This window comes from Globicephala melas, chromosome 16 (genome assembly GCF_963455315.2).
Source record: "Globicephala melas chromosome 16, mGloMel1.2, whole genome shotgun sequence".
NCBI lineage: Eukaryota > Metazoa > Chordata > Mammalia > Artiodactyla > Delphinidae > Globicephala > Globicephala melas.
Window position 1 is genome coordinate 45,313,424 of NC_083329.1, and position 26,482 is coordinate 45,339,905.

Sequence of the window (26,482 nt, forward strand, 5' to 3'; positions counted from 1 at the left end):
TTATAAAGCAGAAACTAACACACCATTGTAAAGCAATTATACTCCAATAAAGATGTTAAAAAAAATCATGGGAAAAAAGTAATGGCATCAAAAGACGTTTCTAAATCAATTTCCAAAACATTTCTCTCCTCCCTTCTGAAAAAGTTCTTAAAACACAACCATCAAAGATGAAAGGGAAGTTAAAGAAGGTAATGCGATAACAGTGCTGAATAACTAATTTCAGTAACTCGGAATCAGCTTTATCGATAAACTCTGTTGTAAAGAACAGCCATATAAGAGCATTTCTTTTAAACTCTTCCTCCGACATAAAGGGAGCTAGCATGTTATGCAGTCCTTAAAAATACCGACTCTTAATGAACCGTTTTTACTAAAGCCTGGAAATATACCTAAGTTTTAAATACAAGCTTCAGAATTATATCCACCACATCATGTACCCTAAACTCTGAAATCAATTTCCTAGCGGGACTGTGAAATCCTTCAAAGCCAACGCCTCCTCGAGCCTTCAGTGTTAGGCACTTGAAGAGAACGGAGTCACCTGCGCAGCCCGTGCTCCTCCAGGATAAACTCCGGCTACCCAGACGCATGGGCCAGATCAGGAGGGCAGCGGTTAGGCTCCGCGTCAGAATCCGCGACTCGGAGGGCAGCACCTGTCGGACGGGGCGGGGCACCCCGCGTCGCGCTCGCGGAAGGACAGAAAGTGAAGGCTGTCTCCTCCGCGAAGGCGGCCCACCGCGCCGGTATCGGGGCAGCGGCGGCGACGGAGGGGGCGAGGCCAGGAGGCCAGCGACGGCAGCGCGGCCCGGCTCAGCGGCCCGCGGCCCTGGGCGCCCTCCCCATCCGGCCCGCTTGCCCTCACCGGCTCTCGTCCACTGCCTCGCCCACCCGCAGGCCAGTAAGGAGGTGCGGCCCCGCGAGCGCCGCCGCGGCAAGAACCGAAGAGCAACGCTCAGTGGTCGCCGCGCCCCCGCCCCTTTGTGACACCGCGTACCAATCGCTCGCCGGTGCTCGCGTCGCCCTCCAATCAGCGGGGGCAGGGGCGGGACCTGTCCGCCGGACGCCTGCGGGTGCTCGGGAGCCGGTGCTTCTTTTGCGTTCGGTGGTGGTTGTTGGTTAGGAGAGGCCCGGATGTTAATCCTATATTACTAACAGTGGCCTGCTGACTCCGGCCGAAGCGGGCGGGCTGGAGACCAGTCGCACAGGCTTCTGGGAACGGTGGGGTTGGCCTGTGGCCTAAGGAGAGTATGGACAACACCCTCCCTGACACCAAATTAAGGCGCTCTTAGAGGTGCCCGACGTGCTGCGGGGATAGTCCCCGTCGATGGCCTTCCCAGAGCCTGTGCACTTCCAGTGCGGTCCAGGCCGGCCTGGCTTAAACAAATCACCCTTCCTGCGCTTTACTGACCTCTAACGTTTCTGGTCTCACGTACCTCATGTGAAACATGGGGACATTGCCATGCCTGGTTGAAAGCAAGGGCGAAAGCAAACAAGCTCTGTAGATCTTATCCATTTATTCCTCACCCAATTTACTGAGAATTGTAGAGTTGAAATTGAGTGGGTACCTTGGGTTGTCAAATCGCAGCGTCGGCTATGCCCAGCCACCCTTTTTTTTCCCTCCAGTTCTAATTCCCAAGCTGTTGAGCTCAGGTGCACAACATAACAGACAACACAAACCTTCCAGCCTGACATGGACCCCCACTGCTTCTTTTTATCTTCATTTCCTGTAGGTATTCTAAATCCAAGGTTTACAGATTTTCCAGCCCTCCTGGCCTACTATTTTACTAGGTGGATTACTCAACTGACAATAAACAGTAATCTCCCTCTCACTGCAGCTTCACTTATCATCTTGTGACTCGGAGGAACCAATCTAAAATGAACCCCAATGCCTAATCTCCATTGCCTGTCCCTTCTTACTCTCCTCTGAGACCCCGCCCACCAAATTATCTCCATCATTCAACAAACCATTGAGTATACATTGAGGTATATGTATGATAAGGGACTGTGCTTTCACTCATCTTCAGGCTCTCTTGCCACTGGTTCCTTCTTAAACTCTAATACTGAGTTGACTGGAGCCCCGTGAGGACAGAGATATGATTATTATCTTTGTATACTAAATTCTTAAATGAGTGCCTGTGATGAAATGAATCTTACTGAAGCAAAACCTTAGTTTCTAAAACCTGCCACCCCTCTCAGTCAGGGAGAACTGTGAGAAGGAGCTTTGGAGTCAGGTGGATGAGCTTAAAGCCTTGGGTTCCAACACTGGAAGCTCTTGGCCAGTTCATTCATTCTCACCATCATCATCTACCATGTTTCAAGTGCCAGATAGTTAACAAGGATCTTTGCATATTCTGTCCCATCACAATCCTGCAAGGTGGGTACTGAAACCCCTACTTGACAAAGAAGGAAACAGAAGCTAAGAAAGGTAAAACAATTTGCCTATACTCAAACAGCTCTAAGTGGCAGATTTAAATCTAGGTCTCAATAAAAAAATCCAAACTTGTTCCGCTGGTCCACTCTGCTTCCAGATTTTAGCCTCATCTGTGAAATGAGGACAACACCTATCTGGTAGAGTTAAGGAGACTGACATGAAAAGTGCCTACCATTGGACCAGTGAGTGTTAAGTTCCCTCCCACTTTCAACCCTCTCAAAATAGCAATTTGCCTATTTTCCAACTCTATTGTCTCCTGAATTCCCTGGAATCAATCCTAATGATGGGTCAGCAGATTTGATGATTCCAAAAGAAAAACATGTTTAACAAATGCTTACTGAGTCAGATCCCACATTGGGCTCAGAGCAGGAAACTGTACACAAGTAACCTAAGGGACAGAAGGAAGATGCGCTAAAGGGATAGGGAAAAGGAATAGGCAGCTAGTATGTGCCCTCTTCTGCTGCTGGGTCATTCTCGCAGCAGAGCTGGACAAACAGTTGATGTGTGAGAGCTATACGAAATCTCTGACTATGAGCAATTCCCAATTCAACCTTAAAAGTAACCAAGGAAGAAGTTACTGGCTTCAGAATTGGTGAAGCCAACTGGGTCTGCTTACAAGATTGTGCCACGGTTACAGATTGAATACTCATGAGCAAGATGGCACAGCACAGGAAAACAGACTAGAAGGGCGGGGGGTGAGGTGGGGGGGGTGGTCAGCCATCCACAATGGACAACACAGTTGTAGAACATTCCCATCAGTGCAGAGTTCTATGAAACAGTGGTGCTCTAGAAGCTGACATTTCCATCCTCAGCACTTCTTCCTACCATTATCTGGGTTCATTCTGCCCTTTCAAAAAATAATGCAAAGCTCCAAGGAATGGAAATGGATGCCTTAGAGCAAGGGTCAGCAAACTGTTTCTGTAAAGGGCCACAAAGAAAATATCTTAGACTCTGTAGGCCATCCAGTCTCTGACACAACTACTCAACTCTGGCATTGGAGGTAGGGTGAAAACCGCCATAGACAATACATAAATGAATGGGTATGGTTCTTTCCAATAAAACTTTATTTACAAAAACAGACAGTAGAGGACTACAGTTTGCCAAACCTTGCTTTAGTGGACCTACAGAGGCATCTTCAGAATTCAGTGGTATGAGAGAAAACCTCCTCTCCTATTACAAAGACTCATGAAGTTTATAATCTCTCATCCTCTTCCTCTATCAAGTGCCTTGGTTCTAAGTTAGGGCTCCCATACATGTAGGGAAGACTCCTGGTCATCTGTCTGGCATTTGCTACCTCTGGGAGTCCCTGCCCACCCATGAAAGGCACAAATAGGTTTCTTTTCTAATGACCCTAAACCATGGCCCCACCAAGGCTAATCAAAATATGGTTAAAAAAAGCAAAAACAATAACGAAACAGTGAAACATTTATTTCTGTTTGGCAGTATTAAGCATGATTAAAACCAGTACAGAAAAATACTAAGTACGTTGGGTAAGAAGTGAGCTAGCTGTTTCAGTATATGCTTTTTATAATTCAGTTAAGACAGTGAGCACAGAAGACAGCATCATTAACTCAAGGATGTAGCTGAAGGATACCCGGTACACTCTACTGGCCTCCAAAGGCGTTCAAGGGATCATCAAATATGTTGGACACCTTCTGTTCAGATCTTGATTCAGGCACTGTCTGTGAAGATCGACTTTTTGGTTTGGTTGTCTTAGCCTGGATACCAGAGGAGAAGATATCATCTTTAAAAAGGAAAAAAAGAAAAAGAAAAAAAAAAAAGGAGTTGCTGAATAGGCAAGAAAATGGGTGCTTTTAAGACACATCTACACAAACAACCAAAGACTCAAGTCTGACAACAGTATGGGATACCAAAAAACACTAAGAGCCAAGCCTCTTAGATTCTGGTCCTGGTTCTGCTACTAAGTTTTATGATCACATACAAGTCACATTTTCTCTCTGAGCATAATTTTCTCAGCTACAAAGCTGTGTGTGTGCACATGCAGGAAAGGAAAAGTGGAAAGATAACTGAATCTCCAATCCAGCCCCTGACTTTACCATCTATGCATTATACTTATTTCTACATTCTTTTCCCACTGGATTTTAAAAGGAAAAGGCACTAAAAATAAGCAAAGGGAAATCCAACACAGGTCACCCTCTTTCAGAATAAATGCATCTGTTTGCAGACCTAAATGCTAAGCGTGTAAGTCTTTATGACTACACTTGTGTTTAATGTTTCACTGACTCCAATGCTCCATGACTCATTTTACTCAGTAATGATAGTAACCCAGTAATTTACTGCTAGGATTCTATTCTACTGAGATTTTAGCATGTGTACATAAAGATATTTATGTACAAATGTTAAAGATTATGGTATCATTTGTAACAGAGAAAATGGAGAAACAACCTAGATCACTCTCAATAGGCTCATGGCTAAATATAAAGCAACAGTACACAACTACTAAAAACAAGGAAGTAGATCTCTATGTACTGACATGGGAAAACACTGAAAAATAAGTATACGTTTATATGTATACAAACCTATATTACTGTCACCATATCTGAAAGGGGACACACCAAACTCTCAATAATAGTTACCTCTAGGGCTAGTTTTTTACTTTTTACATTTTACAAATAGTATTAATCTATTATAACATGTATTACATTTTTTGTAATAAAGTCTCTTCTGTACCTTGTAGTGGGAAGCAGGTAGAGACAGAGCACACTTGCTTGGGGAGTCGAAAAAGTGTGGCTTTGCAGTACCAGCTTTCTCCCAGTTAACCCCAAGGTCCAGACTGGGAGAGAGGAGGTGGGGGAGTAGGAAGTGTATATGGCCTCAGCCTGAGTCCTATGCACTAACACAGGACATATCAGAAGCCCTACATTTCGGGTTATGGGGCATTTGGCTTGCCCAGTAATAAAGTAGACATTACACTATGGAGAGAAAATGAACATGTTTACAAACACAGAAGATCTTTGGTGAGAGGTAAAGTCTGAGTTACAGTCTGCTTTCCTATACAGTCCTGCTCTCCTCCTGCACTGCCCCTCCATCCTCCGAACCACTAACGCTCACTCTCCAGCTAGAACTGCATCACACCCGAGGCAGCCACTTCAGCCTACTTTAGCATGTGGGGTAGTTTCTGATCCTCCTTTCATGACATCAGTGTTCAGATTTGTCATAGATGATTGGCAGGGGGCACACTAAGAAAAAAGCAAAATTATACTTGAAAGTCAAACTCTGGGCTCCTTCAAACTCCTTCATATCCATCATAACAAAACACTGTTTCACCAAAATGACTAGGCCATTTACTCATCCACCCTCAGTCTATCTCAGGAGTATATAGCAAGTCAAAGGAAACCCACTGGGGAACATTTTCCAGGAAAGGGTCAAGACAAAGGTAGCAGGAGAAATATAAAGTCGCTGAACAGTAATGACTCTCTCCGTCATATGCAGAAAACTAAACTTACCCATATCGTCGTCAAATATAGACTTAGCTTCCACTTTCTTTTTGGACTTTTCTTTTGGTTTTACAGTTAGATCAGCAAAGATATCAATGTTATCATCAAACAAGTTGGAGTCAAACGTTCTTTCCTTCTCTCTTGTTTTTTGTGAGGCTTTCATTGCTTCTGTAGCAAATATATCATCCTTGTAAGCCAAAAAACAAGCAAAACAATTTTAAATCAAGTTTTTACTTTACGACATACACTAATTTCAACAAGTTGTAGAAATGCAAACTGCCACAGGGTTCTGGAACAGCCATGTGAGCTGCCCCTCTATCGGGAATTGCTACTCCAGATCTCTGCCTGGCATGGTCCTTCTCTTTCTTCTAGTCCCAGCTAAACCTCGAGCTGTACAGAGAACCCTTCTCTATCAGTCCTACCTGAAGGAGCACCTCCCACCCCAACCCATCACTCTGCCCCACTGCCCTGGGTTGTTTTCTTTAAGACCCTTAACATTACCTGAAAACGTTATTTATATGCGGCTCTGTCTATATCCAATTCCCCTCCCTGAGAGCTCTGGGGAGCAGAGCACTGGTCCTAGTTCACCTTGTGCTTCCACTTCCCAGATGCTCAATAAACATCTGCCCGAAGAGTGTCACTGAAGGCCTTACCTCTTGCGTTAAATCATCAGCTCCAGCCAGAGCCTGTTTCCCCAAGAACCAGAGGTTACACACTCAAGCTGTAGAGATGCTACTTTATCTATGCTGACTGCAGCAATAGCTAGATAAAAACTATAAAAATCAAGACTTGCATCAATGGTTATGGCCAGAAACAAAATAGAAAACCACTTCTGAATAAGTTTCAGAGTTACTAATAAAAGAACCTAATTATAATTACTAAGCAAGTAGATACAGGGCAGCAACCAAACAGGTTTAATACAATCTGTGGCTCAAATGACCCAATCAGGTATTTTCCTTAACAAAGAACCCTGCACAAAAATGTATTGTTATGTCCTATTACCTACCTCAAAAATATCTTGTGCTTTTGTGATAACATCCTGCTGACTGTTGGATTTTGACTCATTCTTCTTGCCTTTCTGGTCTGTAAAGAGATCGTCCTCATCTTCCAGGAGAGGGAAAGGATTTGTTTTCTTTGCTGGTTTTGGTTTAACAGACTGAAAGAGATCATCATCACTGACTGCCTCACTGAGAGCAGGAAACATGGGGCTTTTTTCTTTACTTCCCCCTGCCGGGTTGGCCAGGCTGTCTGCTGCCTTCACCTTGGCTTTTCTTCTCCCCGTGGACTGAGATGCAATGCCCTTGGAAAAGATATCTCCAGAATCAAAAAGGTCATCCTCAAGAGGTTGACCCAGAGATTTCACAAAGGGGTTTCTGTCTGTCCCAAGCACAGGACCACCTGCCCAAGTTGGAATGGCAGCTGCCACAGCCTCCTCAGAGCTGTCTTCTCCACCAGCTGCCCTGGGCTGTGGCTGATGACCATCTGGTGAAATGACGCCATCTGCCAATTGTGCAACAGATCCCCTGGGGATACTCATGTCCTCAGCCTCACTGGACTCCTGGGCAGCCAACCGCCGAGCTGCGCGTGTCTGTGGTCTGCGCTTCCCTCTCACTTTGACCCGGCTCTGCAATGGCAAAAACCACATGCTGACCTGATGGTTTTTTAAAAGGTGCTCAAAACTAACATAGCAAATCATCAGCAACTCAAAATACTGTTAGGTTGTCAGGTTCCCCTCAATCGAGATATTATCTAAGACAGAAGAGGTTATTTCTTAAAGATTTCCAAAGGCGTTTAATAGCTCCTAGTACTCTAAGACTCATTCTTAATCCTTCACTGTCCCCCATTTTTGAGTCTTTTGAGGGCAATTTCTGTTCAATTTGATACAAAAGGCTTCACCTGCCACTGGAAGCCACACTGCTTGTGCCACACTGTCTTGTGTCCCACAGCACTCCCTGGACCCTTCCTTCTCTGCCCTAAGTTTATATGTGGGTATCTTTCAAAACGAGAAAGAATCAGTGGGATTCTGGCAATAAGCTTTACTGGGGGATAGCCTAAAATCAGGCTCCAGAAACAGGGAGATAAGATGATAAAGACAGAAAGGTAATCTCAGATGCTCTTTTCTTCAAGTCAACAAACACTAAATCCAAATTTTAAATATTTCATGTAAAAAAATGCAGCTTAGGAATCAGAACTTTCAATATAACCTCAAAATATGAGTCACTTATTAGCAATAATGCAGTATTTGTAACATTTTCCAACATATACCATCAAGTAGTTTTAAGAAGGCACAAGCTACTTTGGGCAAAGTACTTAACTGTACTTTGCCTATGTCGAAATTTCACGAATTATTTCAGGAACAATTTAAACTTAACAACAACAAAATAAGCGAACAGAAAAAAAAGAAAGGAGGGATGTTTTATTTTTCATAAGTAAAACAGGTTTGGAAACACTTGAAATGAATGTATTTGCAGGGTCATCCTCGGTACTGTTGATTACTCAGATAACAGCTAAGATTTGAGAAGAAAGACCGGATATAAGAAAAGAGAACCAATTGAAATAAAAGTAAAACCTCAAAGAGGTCATGGTCCATCCAGCACAAGTCCACAGTCCTATGCAACAGTGTGACAGGACCGTAATTGCCACGGGATCTCAGAGAGGGAGCCCAGGACAGGGGCAGGAGGGGAAATGTCACAGAAACTGTGAAGTCTGTGCAGAGCTGTCGATGAGGAAGAGCATTCCTGACAGAGGAAGCAGCACGAGCTGATGGCAGCAGCATGTTGGGGCATGTGTGTTTGGGGAATGGTTCCTGGTGACTGGACTTAGGCTGACAGTGTGGGGCGACTGGTGGGAAAGCTGGAAGCTTCGGATAGCACAGACTGTAAATGGCTTTAATACCAAACCAAGGAGCTTGAACGTCCTCCTTTGAGCAGTAAGGAGACAGCAGAGGAAGCAAACAGTAAGGACATGATCTGCTCAGTGTTCAGAAGGCCTCCAGGTGGCAGCCAGGAGTTAGTGAGCTAGCTACTGAGCAGAATGTAAATGTAACAAAGGCAGGCAGTGGAAGAGTGGACACAGAATTAGGGAGGTGGAAGGAGGGCGGAGAGGCTCAAGGAAAGATGAGACGCCTCCTTCAAATGAGGAATCGGGGTCAGCCTATCGTGTGCAACTGATGAACTCGGAAGAAACATATAAACTGTTCTGGTTTTAAAAAAAGCAGGCAAGCAAGCAAAGGTGGTTTCATCACCTTGTTCACACTGTGTAAGGTGTCTGCCTGAGCTGGAAGGTCAAAACTCACGCCGGCCTCCCCACTCCCGGGAAGAGTGGGCATACTTTCCAGACTGTGGATTCTCCCAGGTTCAGACGAAGGAACGCCCAATTCTGGCAAAACAGACTTCATTCCAGAGATCTGGGGAGCCGCTGTAGGCAGCAAGGCTGCTGGGTTAATGGCTAAATTTGCCTAAAGAAGAAAAATGAAACTTACTCTGTATGTTTTCTTAAACACAGCAGTCTACTCTTATTACTGTGACACATGACGAAAGACTTGGTGTATGTAATATATAGTACGAGAGGAGAAAGAGAAAGGCAGGGAAGTCTCCTGATCTAGTCTTAGAATTAAATCAGAGGGCTATACCCCTGTGCCCACCACAGGACCAAAGGAGAGATGTTACAGACACAGCACACAGGAAGCAACAACCAGAGGGTGGGGAAGAGATGAGAAAACGCCTGGCAGCAGCTGACAAAAGGAAAACCCAAGAAACTTTACAGATGCCACAAGGCCGGCAATGAAGGTTCCAGACACGTTATAATTACTTGAATTTTCCAGATCCAAGGGGATGGCTCTTTGGTTTTAAATGGAGCGGGACCTGGTGAGTCCTGTGTGAAATTACATTCAGTTAAAAATCCATTGGGGAAATAGAAAAGTGTCTCTTGGATTACACATATGCCTGAAAATAAATCTGTGATGGAACAAAGATGTTGGTTTCTATAATTCTATAATGGGAAAGGCATTCAAATCTCTCCTGGGGCCTCAAAACATTTCACTAACATTACTTCATTTGTGCTTCCTTATCCGTTGTGTAAGTGGAAGGCTGTAAGACCACACATGGAGGAAAGGGAGACAAAGATCATGAATAAGATTCATAAGAATTATAGTGTGTCAGAGCTCCAAAACTGGACCAGCTGGAAACATGACCATGCTGGTTATCTCACACAGCAAATATTACAGAGCACACAGAAATTCACCCAAGCCTAATGCACTAGTTCTAGAAGCAAAAGAAGCTGAGACTTGAGTCGCTGGAGATGTGTGAGTCCTAGTGCCTCACTTTCACAGCTCAGAACACTGAGGCCTCAATGAGACATCCAGGGACAGCTGTAAGCCAGGACCATAACTCACTGTCTAGCCCTGCTCTGCCCTCAGGAGGAGCGCCACAGAGAAGACTGCTGAGGATGGAGGCCTAATAGCAATGATCTCATAAGACATAACACAGAGAGGGAATCAAGAAAGTGGATATAATTCATATTTAATTCTAATGGAACCCTACTCCAAGGTAGCCCAAAGGGAGAAATGTTGCTCTAGTGGGAAGATCTTAATCCTGCCTTAACTCTATCTTGGAATTGAATTTGCAGGTACTCCACAAGTAATAATGATAAGTATAGATTCATGGAACCAGTGTGGAGTGAGAGAGGAGAAATGAGCAGGGGTTTAAAAAAAAGTAAACAAAGGGAGGTAGTCCTAGTTGCTATTTTCTCCTTAATTAAGAGAACTCTGAATGACCCCGGGGTCTGCATGATGCAATTAAACTATACAACAATGCAAACAAGAGCTGAAAGTCCTTAAAGAGATCAGTTCTAACCTGAGGTGTTTCCGATTTCCATATGCCTTTTTCTTTGATACCTGGAGTGGATTCAGGATGTTTCTGGTTCTTGAAAGAGGAAACAGAGTGGTCTTTTTTCACTACCTTCTTTTCTGGGATCTTCAAAAGCAAAGAATACCCCAAGTCTGTCAAATATCTTAGAAATTTTAAGGAAAAGTCACAATGCAAAAAGAGAAAATAGCTTCTGACTTTAAAAGTCATTTCACAAATGAGGGTTGAACAAATTTAAAGGCAGCATTTCAGAAATAGAGTTCTAAAGACCAGGCGTCCTCTCAGTGATAAAGAGAAAATAGAGAGTACTTAAAAATCTACTGGGGAAGGGAGGGAAATGACACACATGGCCTAACACTCAGATTTACAGCTTTGCACCTGAAAGGCATGAATATTTTGTCACCGTATCATATGTACTGGTCTTTCAATGAACAACTTAAAAATCAAACAGATTTGTAATACGGTAAGACAGCCTGGGTTAGTTAATAGTTTAACATTAGGAAACATAAGATGGAGACAACCTGAACACCATCATGAGCACATTATTTGCTGTTCATTTACTAGTGAGCATTTTCCTTAGTCACATAAGGGGACATTCATTTCCTTTCCCAGAAGCCTTCCCACACACCGCAGTATTGAGAACAAAAGTCTGATACCAAAGGATGCGACTTGGCAGAGCTGAAAAGATCATCATCTTCATCATCCCCAAACAGGCTCCCAACACTTGGCTCTAACAACTAGAATAGAAAAAACTTAAATTCAATATCCAAAACAAAAACAATTTACAAAGAGAGTCAGGTGAGCTACAGAGACAATAATTAACATAATAACAAAGCTATGACATGGAGAACCATTTGGAACTGACCCTGGTTTTTTTGGTGCCGGAGAAAAGGTCAACGTCTGGGTCATTGTCCTTCTGAAGCTTGTGACTAAAAAGGAGCTCTTCATCCTGAAAGACACCTGTGCTCTTGGGGCAGGCATTAGGATCAGGACTCTAGGAAAAAAGAGGGAAGTTCACGTATTTTATAGACTCCTAGGGCTTTACCTCAAGGAAGTAATACACAGCTACAAAGATGAAACAACAAAGATATTCCTTGTGGCTCTGTTTATAGTGGCTAAAGGTTGGACACAGCCTGAGTGCCCATCAGAAGGGGAATGACACAGTCACACAATGGAATACTTTGGAGATACTAAAAACAGTGGAGAATATATTTACAAAAACAGATAACATATACATAATCTGGAAAGATCATCTTTCAACCTTTGTGTAGTATTTGAATCTGAACTGTTTATTTAAAAAACAATCCTTAGTTCCATACTGAGAAACATTTTAGGGGTGAAAACACATAAAGTTAAACAAGTTCTCTCCATCTCATGCCCAAAGGGAAGAATGAGACAGCAGCTGATTTAATACAAGAAATTACACAGAGTGGTCAAGCACATATCCCTAACTTCTACATACCAGCATCTTAGGCCAAAGAGCTGGCACGGGTGTGATCAGCCAACCTTCTCCTATGCCCATCCACCTTCCACCCCACTACCTTCAGATTCCAAACAAGTTCTTTCTGTTTCCTAGGGTATCTGACATTTGAAAGTTACTATCACATTACTTGGTTTGATACTATAATGCCCCAGACTTGACATTCTAAAATTCTTCCCTTTCTTTAGTATCACAACCACAGACAGAAACAAACAAAAAAACTCACTTCTGACAAAATGTGTCACATTAAAAATTAACTAATAATTATTATTGATTATATATAAAAATTACTGTAACATAGCAACTAAGGTTCAAAGTTTTACAACCATGAAAATCATATACAAAATCAAACACAGTAAGAGACTGGAAGAAAATACAGCAAATTATTCATATTCACTGTGTGTAGCTCTCATTTATAAATGGGGCTATCCTACTGGTATAATAAGAAAATTCATAAAACATTTGTTGCAAATAACAACATGGACTATATCCTCAGTTTGGTTTACAAAAAATTATTGGCAATCTATGGCCCATCGCCTGTTTTCTCTTTTTTTAATACTTCTATTGAGATAAAATTCACCTATTTAAAGTGTGTAATTCAATGGTTTATAATATATTCACAAAGCTGTGTAAATACCACCACAATCTAAATTTAGAACATTCTCATCATCCCATAAAGAACCTCCAAACCTACTAGCAGTCACTCTCCATTCCTGTCCGCCTCTTTCCCCAGACCCAGGCAACCACTGATCTACTTTCTCTCTCCATGGATTTGCCTGTTCAAGACATTTCAAATAAATGAATTCATACATAATGTGTTTGTCACTAGCTTCTTTCATTCAGCATGTTTTCAAGGTTCATCTATGTTGTACCATGTATCAGTAATTCACTTTTTATTGCCAAATAATATTCCATTGTATGGCTAAAACACATTGTGTTTATCCATTCATCAGCTGATAGACATTTGAGTTGTTTCCATCTTTTGGCTATTATGAATAATACCTGTTGGGAACATTACATTCAAGTTTTTGTGTGAACTTATGTTTTAATTTCTCTTGGTTATATACCTAGGAGTGGAATTGCTAGGTCATGTGGTAACTCTTATATTTAAGAATCTGAGGAAGCACCGAATTGATTTCTGAAGTGGCAGCATCATTTTACATTTCTAACAGCAATGAAGGAGGGCTCCAGTTTCTCAACATCTTCACCAACACTTGGCCATTATCAAAAAAGTCAACAAGTGATGGTAAGAATGTGAGGAAGCTGGAACCCTCCATTCTTCAGCAACTCACATCACACAACTGACACCGCGAAATGAGACTTTTTTATCCTTCTAAAGATTTGAACCTTTACAGCTTTTTGCTCACCTTTCCTACTTCTTCCTTCGGAGCCTGGAAGCTGTTTTGATCTTCTGTTTTATCCTCTTCCTCATCAAATAAGCTAAGAACAGTTTTGGTTCTAGTTTTAGCTCCTCTATCCAATGGGGATGATGCAGAAAATAAATCAGAATGCTTGGCGGCTTCCTGAGTAGATACATTCAGAGATCCTTCCTGAAAATGGAAATAGTAAGGAAGAAAAATGAGTAACACCTGGAAACAAAAATTCTATTGTGGGGCCTCCCAAGCTCCTCATTAATTCAGTAACTGTCACACTTGCATGTTTCAGGGCATGACAGCTAATCACACCTACTCCCAGGTAACAAAACACTCAGGCCAATTCTTGATCGGCCACTCCAATGGAATGTCTAGTACAGATAATTCATAATCAAAGATGATTTTTTCCAATCAGTTTAAAGCCTATATTTATAACTCCTTCCAAACAAGATACATACATATCAGTTATAACCCTGAGCCACATAGGTTGCTCATGAGCTATAAATAACTTTGAAGTCACAGGTATGACACAAATGCCAATCACTGGAAACGGATCATATATTTCCTAGTATTTAACTAAGACATAACTCCAAGGGAGAGGCCTAATTGACAGAATTGGACACAACTTGTAGAAGGCTTATACTGTATTATGCAATTAGAAGAATCTCTAAAATAATCATAAAATGCAACATTTACTCATTCAACAAGCACCACCTTTCAGGCAAGATACCATTGACTGTAAGAATCACTGTTCCTGTATGAACTGCTGAGAAAAAAAAAAAAAAAAACTCCCAATTAAACATGCCATCGATTGTGAGGTGCATCCTAATTTCAAAGTGGTTAAACTATGAAGGAAATATATACTTCTTTAAAAAAATATGTAATTTTGAAAGTGCCTACTATGTGCGAGGTAATAAGCTAAGCACCACAGATGCAACGGAGAGCAAAATGAACATGGCCCCAATCCTCAAAAAGCTTATCCTCAAGCAAGGGAGACAGCAGTACAACAAGCAGCTAGAGTTCAAGGGGAAAATGGGCTACAGCAACACAGGAAAGGTCACATTGAAACAACAGGAAGAGAATGTCACACAGTGATTCAGGTATAGGTAAAATGTTTGCATCACTGTAGCCCCAAGAAGCCTCAACAGGAAAAGTATATGCAACATTCTTCACACAGGCCCTAGAAGAGACAGTAAACCTAGATAGCTGAACACACACAAGTACGAGAGTAAGAGAAAAGTTAGAAAAAAAGAAAAAGGAGACAGAGACTGAAAGAACTGCTGATTCCCAGATGCAGCCAGCCGCCTTATCCATAGGCCTCCTGCAGGAGAGGACAGCCCGCCCAGGAGAAGACAGTTAATGCTTTAGAAGAAAGCCAAATTTCACTTCACTCTGTAATTCACAGCCAACATCAACTAAATGTAAAAGATTGGTAAACTAAAATCTTCTTAAAGCTGTCATTGTAATTTAAGTACAGGTGGGACTAGAAGAGAGCAAGGGGAAACAGACTACGGAGAAGAGAGCCAGTCAGAAAGAACAGACGTGCAGAGAGAAAACCGAAAGGAAAAATGAGATGAGACAGAGAAAGGCAAAATGGACACTGACACAATGACCATAATAATGTAAAACGGGAAAAATGCACATCATTGTGTGCGCACATATGCCTAGAAAAGAGATGGAGAGGCAAGAGCAATGTTGAAGGTCTCCCTGAATGGCAGGATCACAGATTTTCTTCTTCATACTTTTCAGTGTTTTCAAAATTTTCAACAAATGAGCCGTTTGTTTTCTGTGGTAGAAAAATGTAAGGGTATGTGTGTGCGTGTGTGGGTTTTACAAGAACACGTGAGAGACAAAAATATCAGATTATACAAGAAAAAAAGAAGTCCACCTTTCCTGACTCCTTAGCCATACTAGTTCTCCCAAATTCTGACGACTCTTTGGCGCTCTCAGCCTTCTTAGCCACCGGTTTCACTCCCAACCGTGCCTCCTTCTCTTCTTCATCACTGAACAGCAGAGGTGGTACGTCAGGGACAGTCTCTTTTTTCTATCAGAAGAAGAATGAATGACATCCTCAAAAACAAACAAACAAAACGTGTGCCTGACGAGCATGGCAATGTATTGAACACCCAGAATCACAGTCCTCTTTAAGGCATTAGCTAAACTTTGGGGTCGGGAGAGACAGGACAGGACAGTGAAGGGCGCACAAACAGGGAGAAGCAATACCACCACCACCTCAGACTTGCAGACAGTTTCTGCCATCACAAGGTCTGAACCTGTCTCCTTGCATCTGTTAACTCCTTGTGTGCACCATGGCTTAGGTCCTAACCTCTGCCACCCAATCATTAGTCTCTCCTCTCTGCCTCCCGCCCCTTACCTTTCAGCTGTATGACATCATCCAGAGATGTCTTGCTAAAATAAAACACCCACCAGCTTACTTTATCTCCCACCCCAAACCTGCGCTGTGTGCATTAAGCAAATGCTAAACGTGACAATCAACTGGCCCCTCTTTATGACCCTCATCCACCTGCACCTCATCAATCCTCACTATTCCTTAAACCTATTGTAAACGTCCACACTTCCACGCTTGATCTGCACTGTCTGGAGAAACAAATCTTCCTCATCTTTCAAGCAAGGCCCAGCTCAGATGTCACCCACGAAGGTTTTCCTGTTCTCTTCAGTAAGTATCAGGTGCTTCGTTGATAAGAATATTTATGTCTATACCTAGCCCTTAACTATACTTTCCTCCTAATTTACATTAATAGCTATCGTACATCTCTTTGCCCACTCATTTGAAAGGATCATGCAGTATATTTCCACAGCCAGTCACGGTGTTTTATATCAAGCGGGGGCTCAGCACAAGTTTGTGAGCACTTTGCCCCATCTCTCATCTGTTCCTTACCTGGGAGGCAGGGATTTCAGAGATTAGGGAACTGAGGTCACGTGACTTGCCCAGAGTTATTGGCATCCTTGGGGCAAGTGACTTATCAAAAATGCTTGAGGGGGCTTCCCTGGTGGTGCAGTGGTTGAGAGTTCACCTGCCAATGCAGGGGACACGGGTTCGTGCCCTGGTCTGGGAAGATCCCACATGCCGCGGAGCGGCTGGGCCCATGAGCCATGGCTGCTGAACCTGCGCGTCCGGAGCCTGTGCTCCGCAACAGAAGAGGCCACAACAGTGAGAGGCCCACGTACCACAAAAAAAAAAAATGCTTGAGAGAAAAGCAGTAACTCTATCCTACTAACTAGACTAGATGATATGAGGAAGTAAACTTTGAAGCAATATCTAAATCGAGTTAGGTAGACAAGTTTGGGAAACTAAAGAAGAACATGACTGACTATGATAGAAAAAACTATGAATAAATAAGAAGAATAAGGTAAGCAAATTTTTAGTTATTGTTAGAAAACGGTCCGTGCATCATCATTAGAACTTGAAATAAAAGACTGGAAACCCACAAAAGAGTTTCAGAAGAAATAAACGAAGCCAAAGTGATCAAAGGAAAAAATTTTTGTGGGATGTGCTGGACTCACTGAAAACTATATGTAATGTCAATGCAAGTGGATCAAGGTAAAAAACGAGACTGATGTATAGTGGACCAAATTCTCCCTTCATATAACTACGGTCCTTAAACCAAGGAAAATGCCACCCAAACTACTGATTTTAAATCTTCCTAAAGATAAGCTGACTCTTCATCTTCATTCTGAAATTAATTTCTTGATAGGTTTACAGTTGAGTTATATTTAACTTACTTTAAAATATTCTAGGATCTCTAAACAAAAAATATATTTTATATGTTGCCTAAAGGCGATCAAATTTCACAAATAGTAAAACTCAGGTGTGCAGGTTGTTCTGTTACTTAAGATGCATACCTTTGACCTTTTGTCTTATTTAACAATCATAATTACTACAGTTTCAAGGAAGTTTTACATTTCCAGAACCTTCAAAATTCATTAGATTACTGCTCATTTATCCAGGGTAGAAGTTATTATTTATAATTTACAAAGAAAAGCCACTCAGATCTTCTGACTCTCTTAACCATGAAGCCACTTTAGGGAGATGCAAGTACAGGTAATTCAAAGAAAAGCTTATGAGCACTCAGAAGCAGCGGCAATGCTGCAAGCTTCTACTACAAGCTGTGCACTTAATGGGACCGTGGTGAGGAAACAGTCCCTAAATCAGTAACTGGCATGGGCCTGGTCTGGGAATAGGACAAGTTAACACCTTTACTGGGTCTGAAAATATGAAGAATATTTCCAGAAAAAAGAGACAACAACTTCCTCTGGAATATTTTGGGACAGCATGAGTCACCAAGAGTGCATGGCGAGTTAAGGTGGAAAAGCTGAGTCTACTTTGAATGAAATTACAGGTGGCGTGGTAGGTTCAGCTACAGGCTCAGCTTGACAAAGGGATGACAGGACCGGGTGGTCTTTGAGAAGATAACTTGGGCAGCGGCAAGGAGAGATGAAGAGAAGGAGCATTCACAGGCCAGTTAAGAAATTATCTCAATAGTCAAGGCTAAAGATGACAAGACTGTAGGGACGGGAAGAAACATTCCTAACAAACTGGCAGGAAACAGTGATGACCACCCCATCAAAGGAGAAATATTCACACATGTCCTGGTGTAGTTATTCAGTGGAATACTATATAGTGATCAAAAAATAACAAAAAACAAGATGGAGTTTATGGAAATGAAAAACATGCTGCAGGATTTTTTTAAAAAAAGATGCATAAAACTGTAAAACATGATCTCATTTAAATGAAAAAAAGACAAGAATGCCTAGAAACAGGCATGAAAAAAGCACTGACAACACATTGTTACCAATGATTACACTAGGGAGGAGTATGGAATGGGGACTTCGAATTCTCTACGCATGTTTTTTCATTTGTTTGTATTTGTTTTTCACCTTGACTAGCTTTTTTTGCTTTCTTCCTTTTTGGGGGCATGAGGGGGCCGCACCATGCAGTTTGCAGGATCTTAGTTCCTTGACCTGGGATTGAACCCGGGGTCATGGCAATGAAATCGCCAAGTCCTAACCACTGGACTGCCAAGGAACTCCCTCTATGCATGTTTTAACCCCTTTTTAAGAAGGCATCCATGTATTACTGTATAATTTAAAATAAACTTTAAACAAAAAATATTTAGGAGATATGGAAGAAGAGCCAGGTATGGGTCTCTAGAAAAGAGGAAGTTCTAGGCTCCTTAACTGCCATTTCCCTCCTTCACTGTACCCCGTAGGGTACAATGTCCCTTGGGATGTGCAGGCATCCGGGACTGCACATGGTCACCCATGACCACAGTGGGAAGGAGAGAGTCTTCCTCATCAAGCAAGGGTGGAGGAGCTGCCTTTTTAGATTCTGTGGCTGCTCCCACATGGGGGGAATCTCGGGGGGTACATCCCTCCTTCCCTGTCTTACATGTCTTTCTGTCTCTAACACATGCCAATTAGAGTGGTCTGAAGTTGGGGTCGAAGGCCCTCAACAGCGGGCTATGACTTTGCTTGATTCTTGGCCTTTGAGGCTAACCCAGCTCAGGTAAAGGAGGTCTCCATGGGGTCTAGCCTGAGAAGCTCTCAAGTTTCCTTTGGGGCTGTTGGCAATTGCCAGTTGGCAATAAAATGCTGCTTGGCCTCACTTTGTTCTGTGTGCACACACTTACATATACCCACATAGGGAATGTGTTGGGGAGGGATGAATGACAGGCCAAAGACAGGATTCCAGTATCCCTAGGTTCCCAGGACAAATATTATCATAATGCCACCTTCCTCTCATTTCTTAATACTCCTTTTGATATAAAATACATGAAGACTTGCTAAATCTTTTAGCTTAGGCGATCATGGTTAGTGATGCCATTTAGATGTAATTGCTGGAAGACTATTTAGACTAGATAGGCACTGATGGACTTTTTTCTCATCACATACTTTTAATTTTTTAAAAAAACTTTGTCATAAAAAACACAACATTTACTATCTTAACCATTTCTAAGTATAGAGTTCAGTAGTAGTAAGTATATCCACGTTACTGTACAACCAATCTCCAGAATTTTTTCATCTTGCAAAACTGAAACTCTGTACCCATTAAACAACTCTCCATCCCCCAGCACCCCCCTCAGCCCCTGGTGATCACAGTTCTACTGTTTCTATGAATTTGACTACCCTAGGTACCTCGTGCAAGTAGAGTCATACAGTATTTGTCTTTTTGTTGCTGGCTTATTTCACTCAGCATTATGTCCTCAGGCTTCATCCATGTCGTAGCCTGTGTCAGAACTTCCTTTCTTTTTACTGATTCACTATTAATATAAACCAGGACCAAAGCGTTAGTACTGGAAACTTGCTCCTGTAAGGAATAACCTGTACATTAACTGGCCTGGTCTAATGTTAGCAGAATTCCATGCCACCGGGGCTGGCTGAGCCCCGCAGTTCCTCCAGAAGGAGTGCAACAGCGCTGTCCCCTGCTCTTCCCTGAGACTCAGACGCCTACAACTGACACTGAAGGGGCTGCGTGATGTGGAATCCTTTTCTCCAGCCTTTGCACGTGTGCTTCGTCTGTAAAATACCACTAACCAGAAGATGTCTATCTAAAACCAGGTAAACGAGTTTTTCCATAAGACTCAGTCTCCAAGGTCAGGTTTTAGGACCTGATTGAGGGAAGCATCAGTATTCACGGAACATCACCTCAGGGTTACTTCCTGGGTCTAAGAGGTTAAGAATACCGTTGTTGCAGGAGGAGCAGATGCGGGAGGAGAGCCAAACAGAGAGCTTCCACTGTCACAATCATCTTCAAACAGGAGAGATGCTCTCTGGGTCTTCTTTTGGCTACACAAACAAAGAGTCAAATTAAAGGCAAATGTGATTTACAAAATACAATATTCTTTCTAGGCCACACCTACAGGAACCCACCTACCACCAAAACGCCCGAGTCATCCATTGACCTTACACAGTTGCAGCAAGAAAAACCTTTGAAGTAGGTGCAATTTGTGTCTAGCAAGTCATCACCCGCTGTCTGGCATTCTTGTGTAAAAGCCCAGGGCCCTCCTCATCTTGTCCCTTTGTCAGTTACTTTTGGCTCAAGGTAGGTGCACTAGCTGTTGGCTTTGCCAACGCACACAGCACACTTAGCATTCACAAACGTAGCATTCTCTCTCACCATTTCCTATGGCAGAGGAAGAACCAGGGAGCACCAATGCCTATTTCCAGCGTGGTCAGGAAGGCGGCTGTCAAGAGATCTCAGGGCCAGAACCTGGTTCAGGCTGTGACCTGTGGCCTGGTGCCACCTCAGCCACTTAACCATGTCTTTCCAAGCGCCTCTGTGGGCTTCTGTGCCTTCCCTTCAAACCCTAAACCCATCCCATTCTATCCCCTCCACACAAAGTCTCTAAGAAGCTGGGAAAGCTCATCTTCACTGTTCACCACAGCAATATTCACCCATCTCTACCCCATGTTTGGCAACCACAGCTGAAATCCAGCCACAGCTCTCCTCACCACCTTCCTCTCATCTGTCTTCACCTACCTCCCACCTAGGCTTCCACACCAGCCCCTAGGGGCAGTCGATAAATGTCTGCCAGAATAAATATTGATCAGGACCTTTTAAGGAACAGAATCATAAAAGTAAAGAAACACAGGGAGGCCTAGTACTGGACATGGGCAGTCCCAAATAGAATGTGTTCTACTTACAGAAGGGTCATGTTCTAGTCTCTATACTATGTGATAAGGAACCACCCAACTAGCAGCATACTAGAGAATTATCAAAGGAATGAAAATTCCAAATTCAATGTTAGCTAGATAAAAATAATACTAGTCATTTCAGTATCCATCTACTTACACTAAAAATAATTAGCATATATACCCATAAGAATATGTATCATAATCTTTTCTCTAAGTTTAATTATTAACAAAGCATAATATAAGGTTATTCATTAGTTTAACATTGGATGTCTGCCTACATCTTAAAATTGCCTAAGGATCACACTGACTAGGGAACACAACTAACCAAACAGTTGAGCATACTTACACTGGACACTTACACTAAAGGACAGTAAAAAATTAGGTCTACACCCTGAAGAAATTATAAAAACAAAGAGCCATACACAGTCAGGTAAAATCTAATATGCCTTTAAGGATATACACTGATAAAAATGTACACAAATTATAACCAAAATATATGACTACTAAGTGATGATCACAAAATATTACAAAAATAACTACAACAGATACCTAAAAAGCAAAAACCTTATTAAGCTGCTACAGCAGAAGAAAAATCTTATGCGTGATTTTCTGAACAATTTCTAAAAATCAAAACCAAAACCAAGCTACCCACAGAAAAGAATCTGATGCCAGATTCTGAAGTTCTAAGCTAGAGGAAAGCTAGTTAGCTTTCTGGACATAGTTACAATAGATAATGACAGTGAGTCCTTAACCTTGGATCTCATTCCACACCCTCCGGTACCTGCTGGTTAAATGTGGACATCCCGTGGCGATCTGTCCTCAGAAGAAAAATATGCAGCTCAGTGAACTGGAGTATTTCTCATTATAAATAATGGGATAGTAAGTATTTTGATTCATTAAAAGGGACAGATGTCAAAACACATTAAGATGACTATAGAGTTTATGGCCTACACCAGGACACTTTTGAGACTGAAAGGGAAAATTATTAACCACCAGGCTGAAATGACAGGCACAAAGGAGGCCTCTCCAGACCAGCAAGGATGTCTGAGTGCCCTACTTACAAGGCAGTATTTCGCAACTTTGTTAGGGTCACAAAGCTTCTGTTTCTTTTTTTAGAATGGGTTTGAGTTACAATTTACATACTATAAGATTTATCCTTTAGTAGTGTACAATTCAGTGACTGTTAGTATATTCACAGAGTTGTGCAACTATCACCATAATCTGAATTCACAATATTTCCATCAACCTAAAGTGAAAGCCCATACCTGTTCACAGTCACTGCCAATTCTCCTTTCCCCTCAGCCCCAGACAAACACTCATCTACTTTCTGTCTCTATGGATTTATCTCTTCCGCACATTACACACAAATAGAATCATACATGTTGTTTTCTGTGACTGGCTTCTCTCAATTATCACAATATTTTCAGGGTTCATCTATATTGAAGCATGTATCTGTACTTTATTCCTTCTAATTGCTGAGTAAGAGTCCATTGTGTGGATATAACACATTTTATTTATCCGTTCTACAGTGGATGAACTTTTGAGTTGTTTCCGCTTTTTGGCTATTATGAATAACGCTATGATAAACATTCACGTGCAAGTTTTTGGGTGGACATTTCTCTCACGCATGTTCCTAAAAACTGAAATTGAGTCATGTGGCAACTCCATGTTTAACTTTTCATGGAACTGCTAGGCTGTGTTCCCAAGTGGCTGCACCATTTTACGTTCCCACCAGCAATGTGTGAGGGCTCCAATTCCTCCACAACCTCTCCTGAACTTGTTGTCTGTAAAAGATTTTTTCGAGAATCTGATGAAAGCTAGCATTGCTGAAAGCTGGATATTGTGTGTAATTGGTACTGGGACATACACATGAAACATGTTTCCTGATCTCTAGACCTGTGACGATATGTGTGTGGTGGGGGCAAAGGGAGGGGCTGCACACGTAAATAGGTAATTTCTATACAGTGTAGAAAATGCTCAAGTGAAACAGAGCTGGGGGCGGGGGGGTTAAAGATGGAGCCATTTTTGCTTTAGACTCTAACCCTATTTCTTATCTTTCTCAGCTGTTTGGGTTAAGGAAGGCTTCTCAAAAGAGAGGGCTTAAACTGAGTCTTAAAAGAAGCTGGCCAGGGGCTTCCCTGGTGGTGCAGTGGTTAGGAATCCACCTGCCAATGCAGGGGACACGGGTTTGAGCCCTGGTCCGGGAAGATCCCACATGCTGCGGAGCAACTAAGCCCCATGTGCCACAACTACTGAGCCTGCGCTCTAGAGCCCGCGAGCCACAACTGCTGAGCCCACGAGCCACAACTACTGAAGCCCACACGCCTAGAGCCCGTGCTCCGCCACAAGAGACGCCACTGCAGTGAGAAGCCCGTGCACTGCAACAAAGAGTAGCCCCCGCTTGCCGCAGCTAGAGAAAGCCCGGGCGCAGCAATGAAGACCCAACGCAGCCAAAAATAATAATAATAATAAATAAGTAAACAAACAAAATGCACAACATTTAAAAAAAAAAGAAGAAGAAGCTGGCCAGGGAAGAAAGGAAGGAGAGAGTCCCAGCAGAGAGAGAGAGCAACAAAAATAAAGGAATGAAATGCTATTTCCCTACACTCATGACAGTAAATTACATTTCCGTGCTTACAATGTACGAGCTATTGCGCTAAGCGTTTCATATTGGGATTTCATTTAATCCTCTCAATGATCCTGTGACAGAAGCACTATTATCATTTTTGTTTAACAGATGAGAAAACTCAGGCTCAGAGAGGTTAGGTAACTTGTCCAAGGCTATTCAGAGAGCAACTGGCAGGGCCAGAATTTAGTATCAGGTATTGGGATTCCAGAGCTTACATTCTTAACCAGAGGCCCAATATACACCCAGGGGTGAAGTCATGGAGCCCAAAGTAGAAATGGCGACAGCTGAAGAGATAATAGTCAGAGACAGAAATATGAGACATTTTTGAATCTATCAATTCAGTATTAAAGCTTAACCACACCAATGCATAGGGTTTACATGTCCAATCAATTGCCTCTTTATGTTACTACCATTCAGTTAAATTTCAAAGTAATCATTTAAAGATCTCAAGAGAAAAAGAAAAAAATACATATATTTTCAAGGGAGTTATTCTGAATACACAGCTAATATGCAGCATATTACAATACCAACCACAGCCCACGCTCACTCTATATCAGGGGTCCCCACCCCCAGGCCGCAGACCGGTACCAGTCCTGGGCCTGTTAGGAACCAGGCCGCACAGCAGGAGGTGAGTGGCAGGCGAGCGAGCGAAGCTACATCTGTGGCTCCCCAACGCTCGCATTACAGCCTGAACCATCCCCCACCATCCCTGGTCCGTGGAAAAACTGTCTTCCACAAAACCGGTCCCTGGTGCCAAAAAGGTCGGGGACCACTGCTCTACATAACCTGCCACCCTTTAGTCCAAGCATTAACGTGCAGGAGAACGTAAGACCAGCTAGGGGTTACCAGCAACTGGTGTGATACAGCACAGCTCTGCAGAGAACCATCTTACTAAACAGGATGTTTCTCAATGCTGAGCAGATTTCTATCCAAATGACAAACTTAAGTAACTTGGACAAAACTTTACATTCTTTAGGGTATCCCAGGGAAAAAACAAAAAAGACAACAAACTGTACTTAAACCCCTAACAAACTAAGAAAAATAGTATTTTAAGGTTAAAAAAAAAAAAAGATAAGTAGAAGAAATTAGGTAAGGATCCATGAAGAAAAACATTTCCCAGTACCAGGGGAGAATAACTTGCAAGTGAAAATCAAAGACATTCTCGTTTATATGATTACCAGGTGATGAACGATCGGCATGTCACCCCCAGCAGCTGACATCTTGCACATCAGATACCTTCACCTATTACCATAGACACTGATGAAATGATTTCTTACAATGACTGTCTCACCTGTCCTTAGCAATAGCAAACAGATCATCCTCATTGTCCTCCTCAAAGAGGCCGGCCTTTTTCACGACCTTAATCTCCTGGTCTTGGGTGGTCCCAGAGTCCCTAAGTTCTCCTTTAGACTTGTCAGATGCCGAGTTGGTCTGTGAGTCAGTAATATTCCACTGGTCCTTAAAAGATAAAATATATGTTAAAATCCTCTGGCCATTTAGATTAAGAAACCTGAGGAGTAAAATAAAATTCACATTTGTTAAACTAACTTGTATTTAAACTAAGTGTATCACTTTCGAGGGAAGCTTATGTCCAAGGCTTTTCACTGAACTCAAATCTAGACAGCTGGGTTCTTTGACCTCCCCAGACCTTATGGTGTTTCCCTCCATCACTACCTGCCACAGTGTTTCTCTCTCTATGGTCCTGTTCTGTGTTAGGACAAGGAAAGTTCTCTACTTTAGAGATCAAAATTAGTTATACAGGGGAATGAGAAGATACAGGAATGTTTAAAAAAAAAAAAAAGTCGAGAACTCTCAACTTTGGAGGAATATGATATTTAAATTAAAAAATCCCAAAGCAAGCTGGGGAAAAAAATGTATAAAAAGCTCATGCGATGTAAACAAGACACAATGAAAGCTGCTAGCAACCCTTTTACCACAAAGTTCTGAATCTGGACTTTAGAAAGCAATTAAGGAAACCCCACCTGGCTATGCTCACCTCTTCAAATCAAGGATCTCCTGAGCACTTGCTAAGTGGTCCTGGAGTCTAGAGCTTTGCAAATCAAAGTGGGTTCCACAAGCAGCAGCTTCTATTATACAGAATTTCTACCCCTCTTTCTGAATCAGAACCTGCATTTGACACAGTATGTCCAGGTGATTTCTTCACACGTTATAGTTTGAGAAGTGCTCCCCTAGAGCAGGGGTGCTCAACGGCGACCACATGCTAGAATCCCCAAAAGAGCCTTAGAAACCTCCAGTAACAGGCCATACCCCAAATCAATTAATTCAGAACCTCCAGTGGTGGAAGCCGGTATCAGTACTCTCTAAAGTTCTCTAAGCGATCCCGCTGGGCAGTCAAAGCCGAGTCACTGTTCTAGAACCCTGGTTATCTTTACTCTGCAAGTACTTTTGCTCCCTGCTTTAGCTAATATTTTTATTTTCCCTGAACCACAGTAATACTACAGAAGAAAAAATTCAACTGATGGTTGGCCATTACTATAGGGAGAACAACCCACTAAGAATGCTAGAAAGAAAAAAAAAAGGAAAATCCATTATAAATTCACAGACTTCAGTAGAAAAAGCAAATTATGTTGTGTCA

General features: G+C 42.3%; 2 protein-coding genes across 17 annotated transcripts in view; both read right to left on the reverse strand.

The window, feature by feature from the left end:
* ZFAND4 (zinc finger AN1-type containing 4) overlaps positions 1–928 on the reverse strand; it is a 73,460-nt gene extending 72,532 nt beyond the window's left edge. For 3 of the 4 annotated variants that reach the window (XR_009559275.1, XM_060286116.1, XM_030844003.2), the window contains exon 1: positions 536–826. The gene's annotated coding sequence lies outside the window, so the exon portion shown is untranslated. Of the gene's footprint in view, positions 1–535; positions 827–856 lie in introns of those variants that run through there. The other variant, XM_060286115.1, reaches the window with a different exon arrangement.
* A 2,904-nt stretch (positions 929–3,832) lies between these two features.
* WASHC2A (WASH complex subunit 2A) overlaps positions 3,833–26,482 on the reverse strand; it is a 56,147-nt gene continuing 33,497 nt past the window's right edge. For 4 of the 13 annotated variants that reach the window (XM_030844044.2, XM_030844042.2, XM_030844041.2 and 1 more), the window contains exons 20-31: positions 25,178–25,344; positions 20,306–20,408; positions 15,490–15,645; positions 13,596–13,778; positions 11,614–11,742; positions 11,405–11,485; positions 10,737–10,856; positions 9,694–9,756; positions 9,128–9,340; positions 6,890–7,507; positions 5,893–6,070; positions 3,833–4,169 (exon numbers count right to left, since the gene is read on the reverse strand). In XM_030844044.2, coding sequence (XP_030699904.2) covers positions 4,030–4,169; positions 5,893–6,070; positions 6,890–7,507; positions 9,128–9,340; positions 9,694–9,756; positions 10,737–10,856; positions 11,405–11,485; positions 11,614–11,742; positions 13,596–13,778; positions 15,490–15,645; positions 20,306–20,408; positions 25,178–25,344 — 2,151 coding nt within the window. In that variant the 3' untranslated portion in view covers positions 3,833–4,029. The remainder of the gene's footprint in view (positions 4,170–5,892; positions 6,071–6,889; positions 7,508–9,127; positions 9,341–9,693; positions 9,757–10,736; positions 10,857–11,404; positions 11,486–11,613; positions 11,743–13,595; positions 13,779–15,489; positions 15,646–20,305; positions 20,409–25,177; positions 25,345–26,482) is intronic. The other 9 variants (XM_030844049.2, XM_030844048.2, XM_030844047.2 and 6 more) reach the window with 6 other exon arrangements.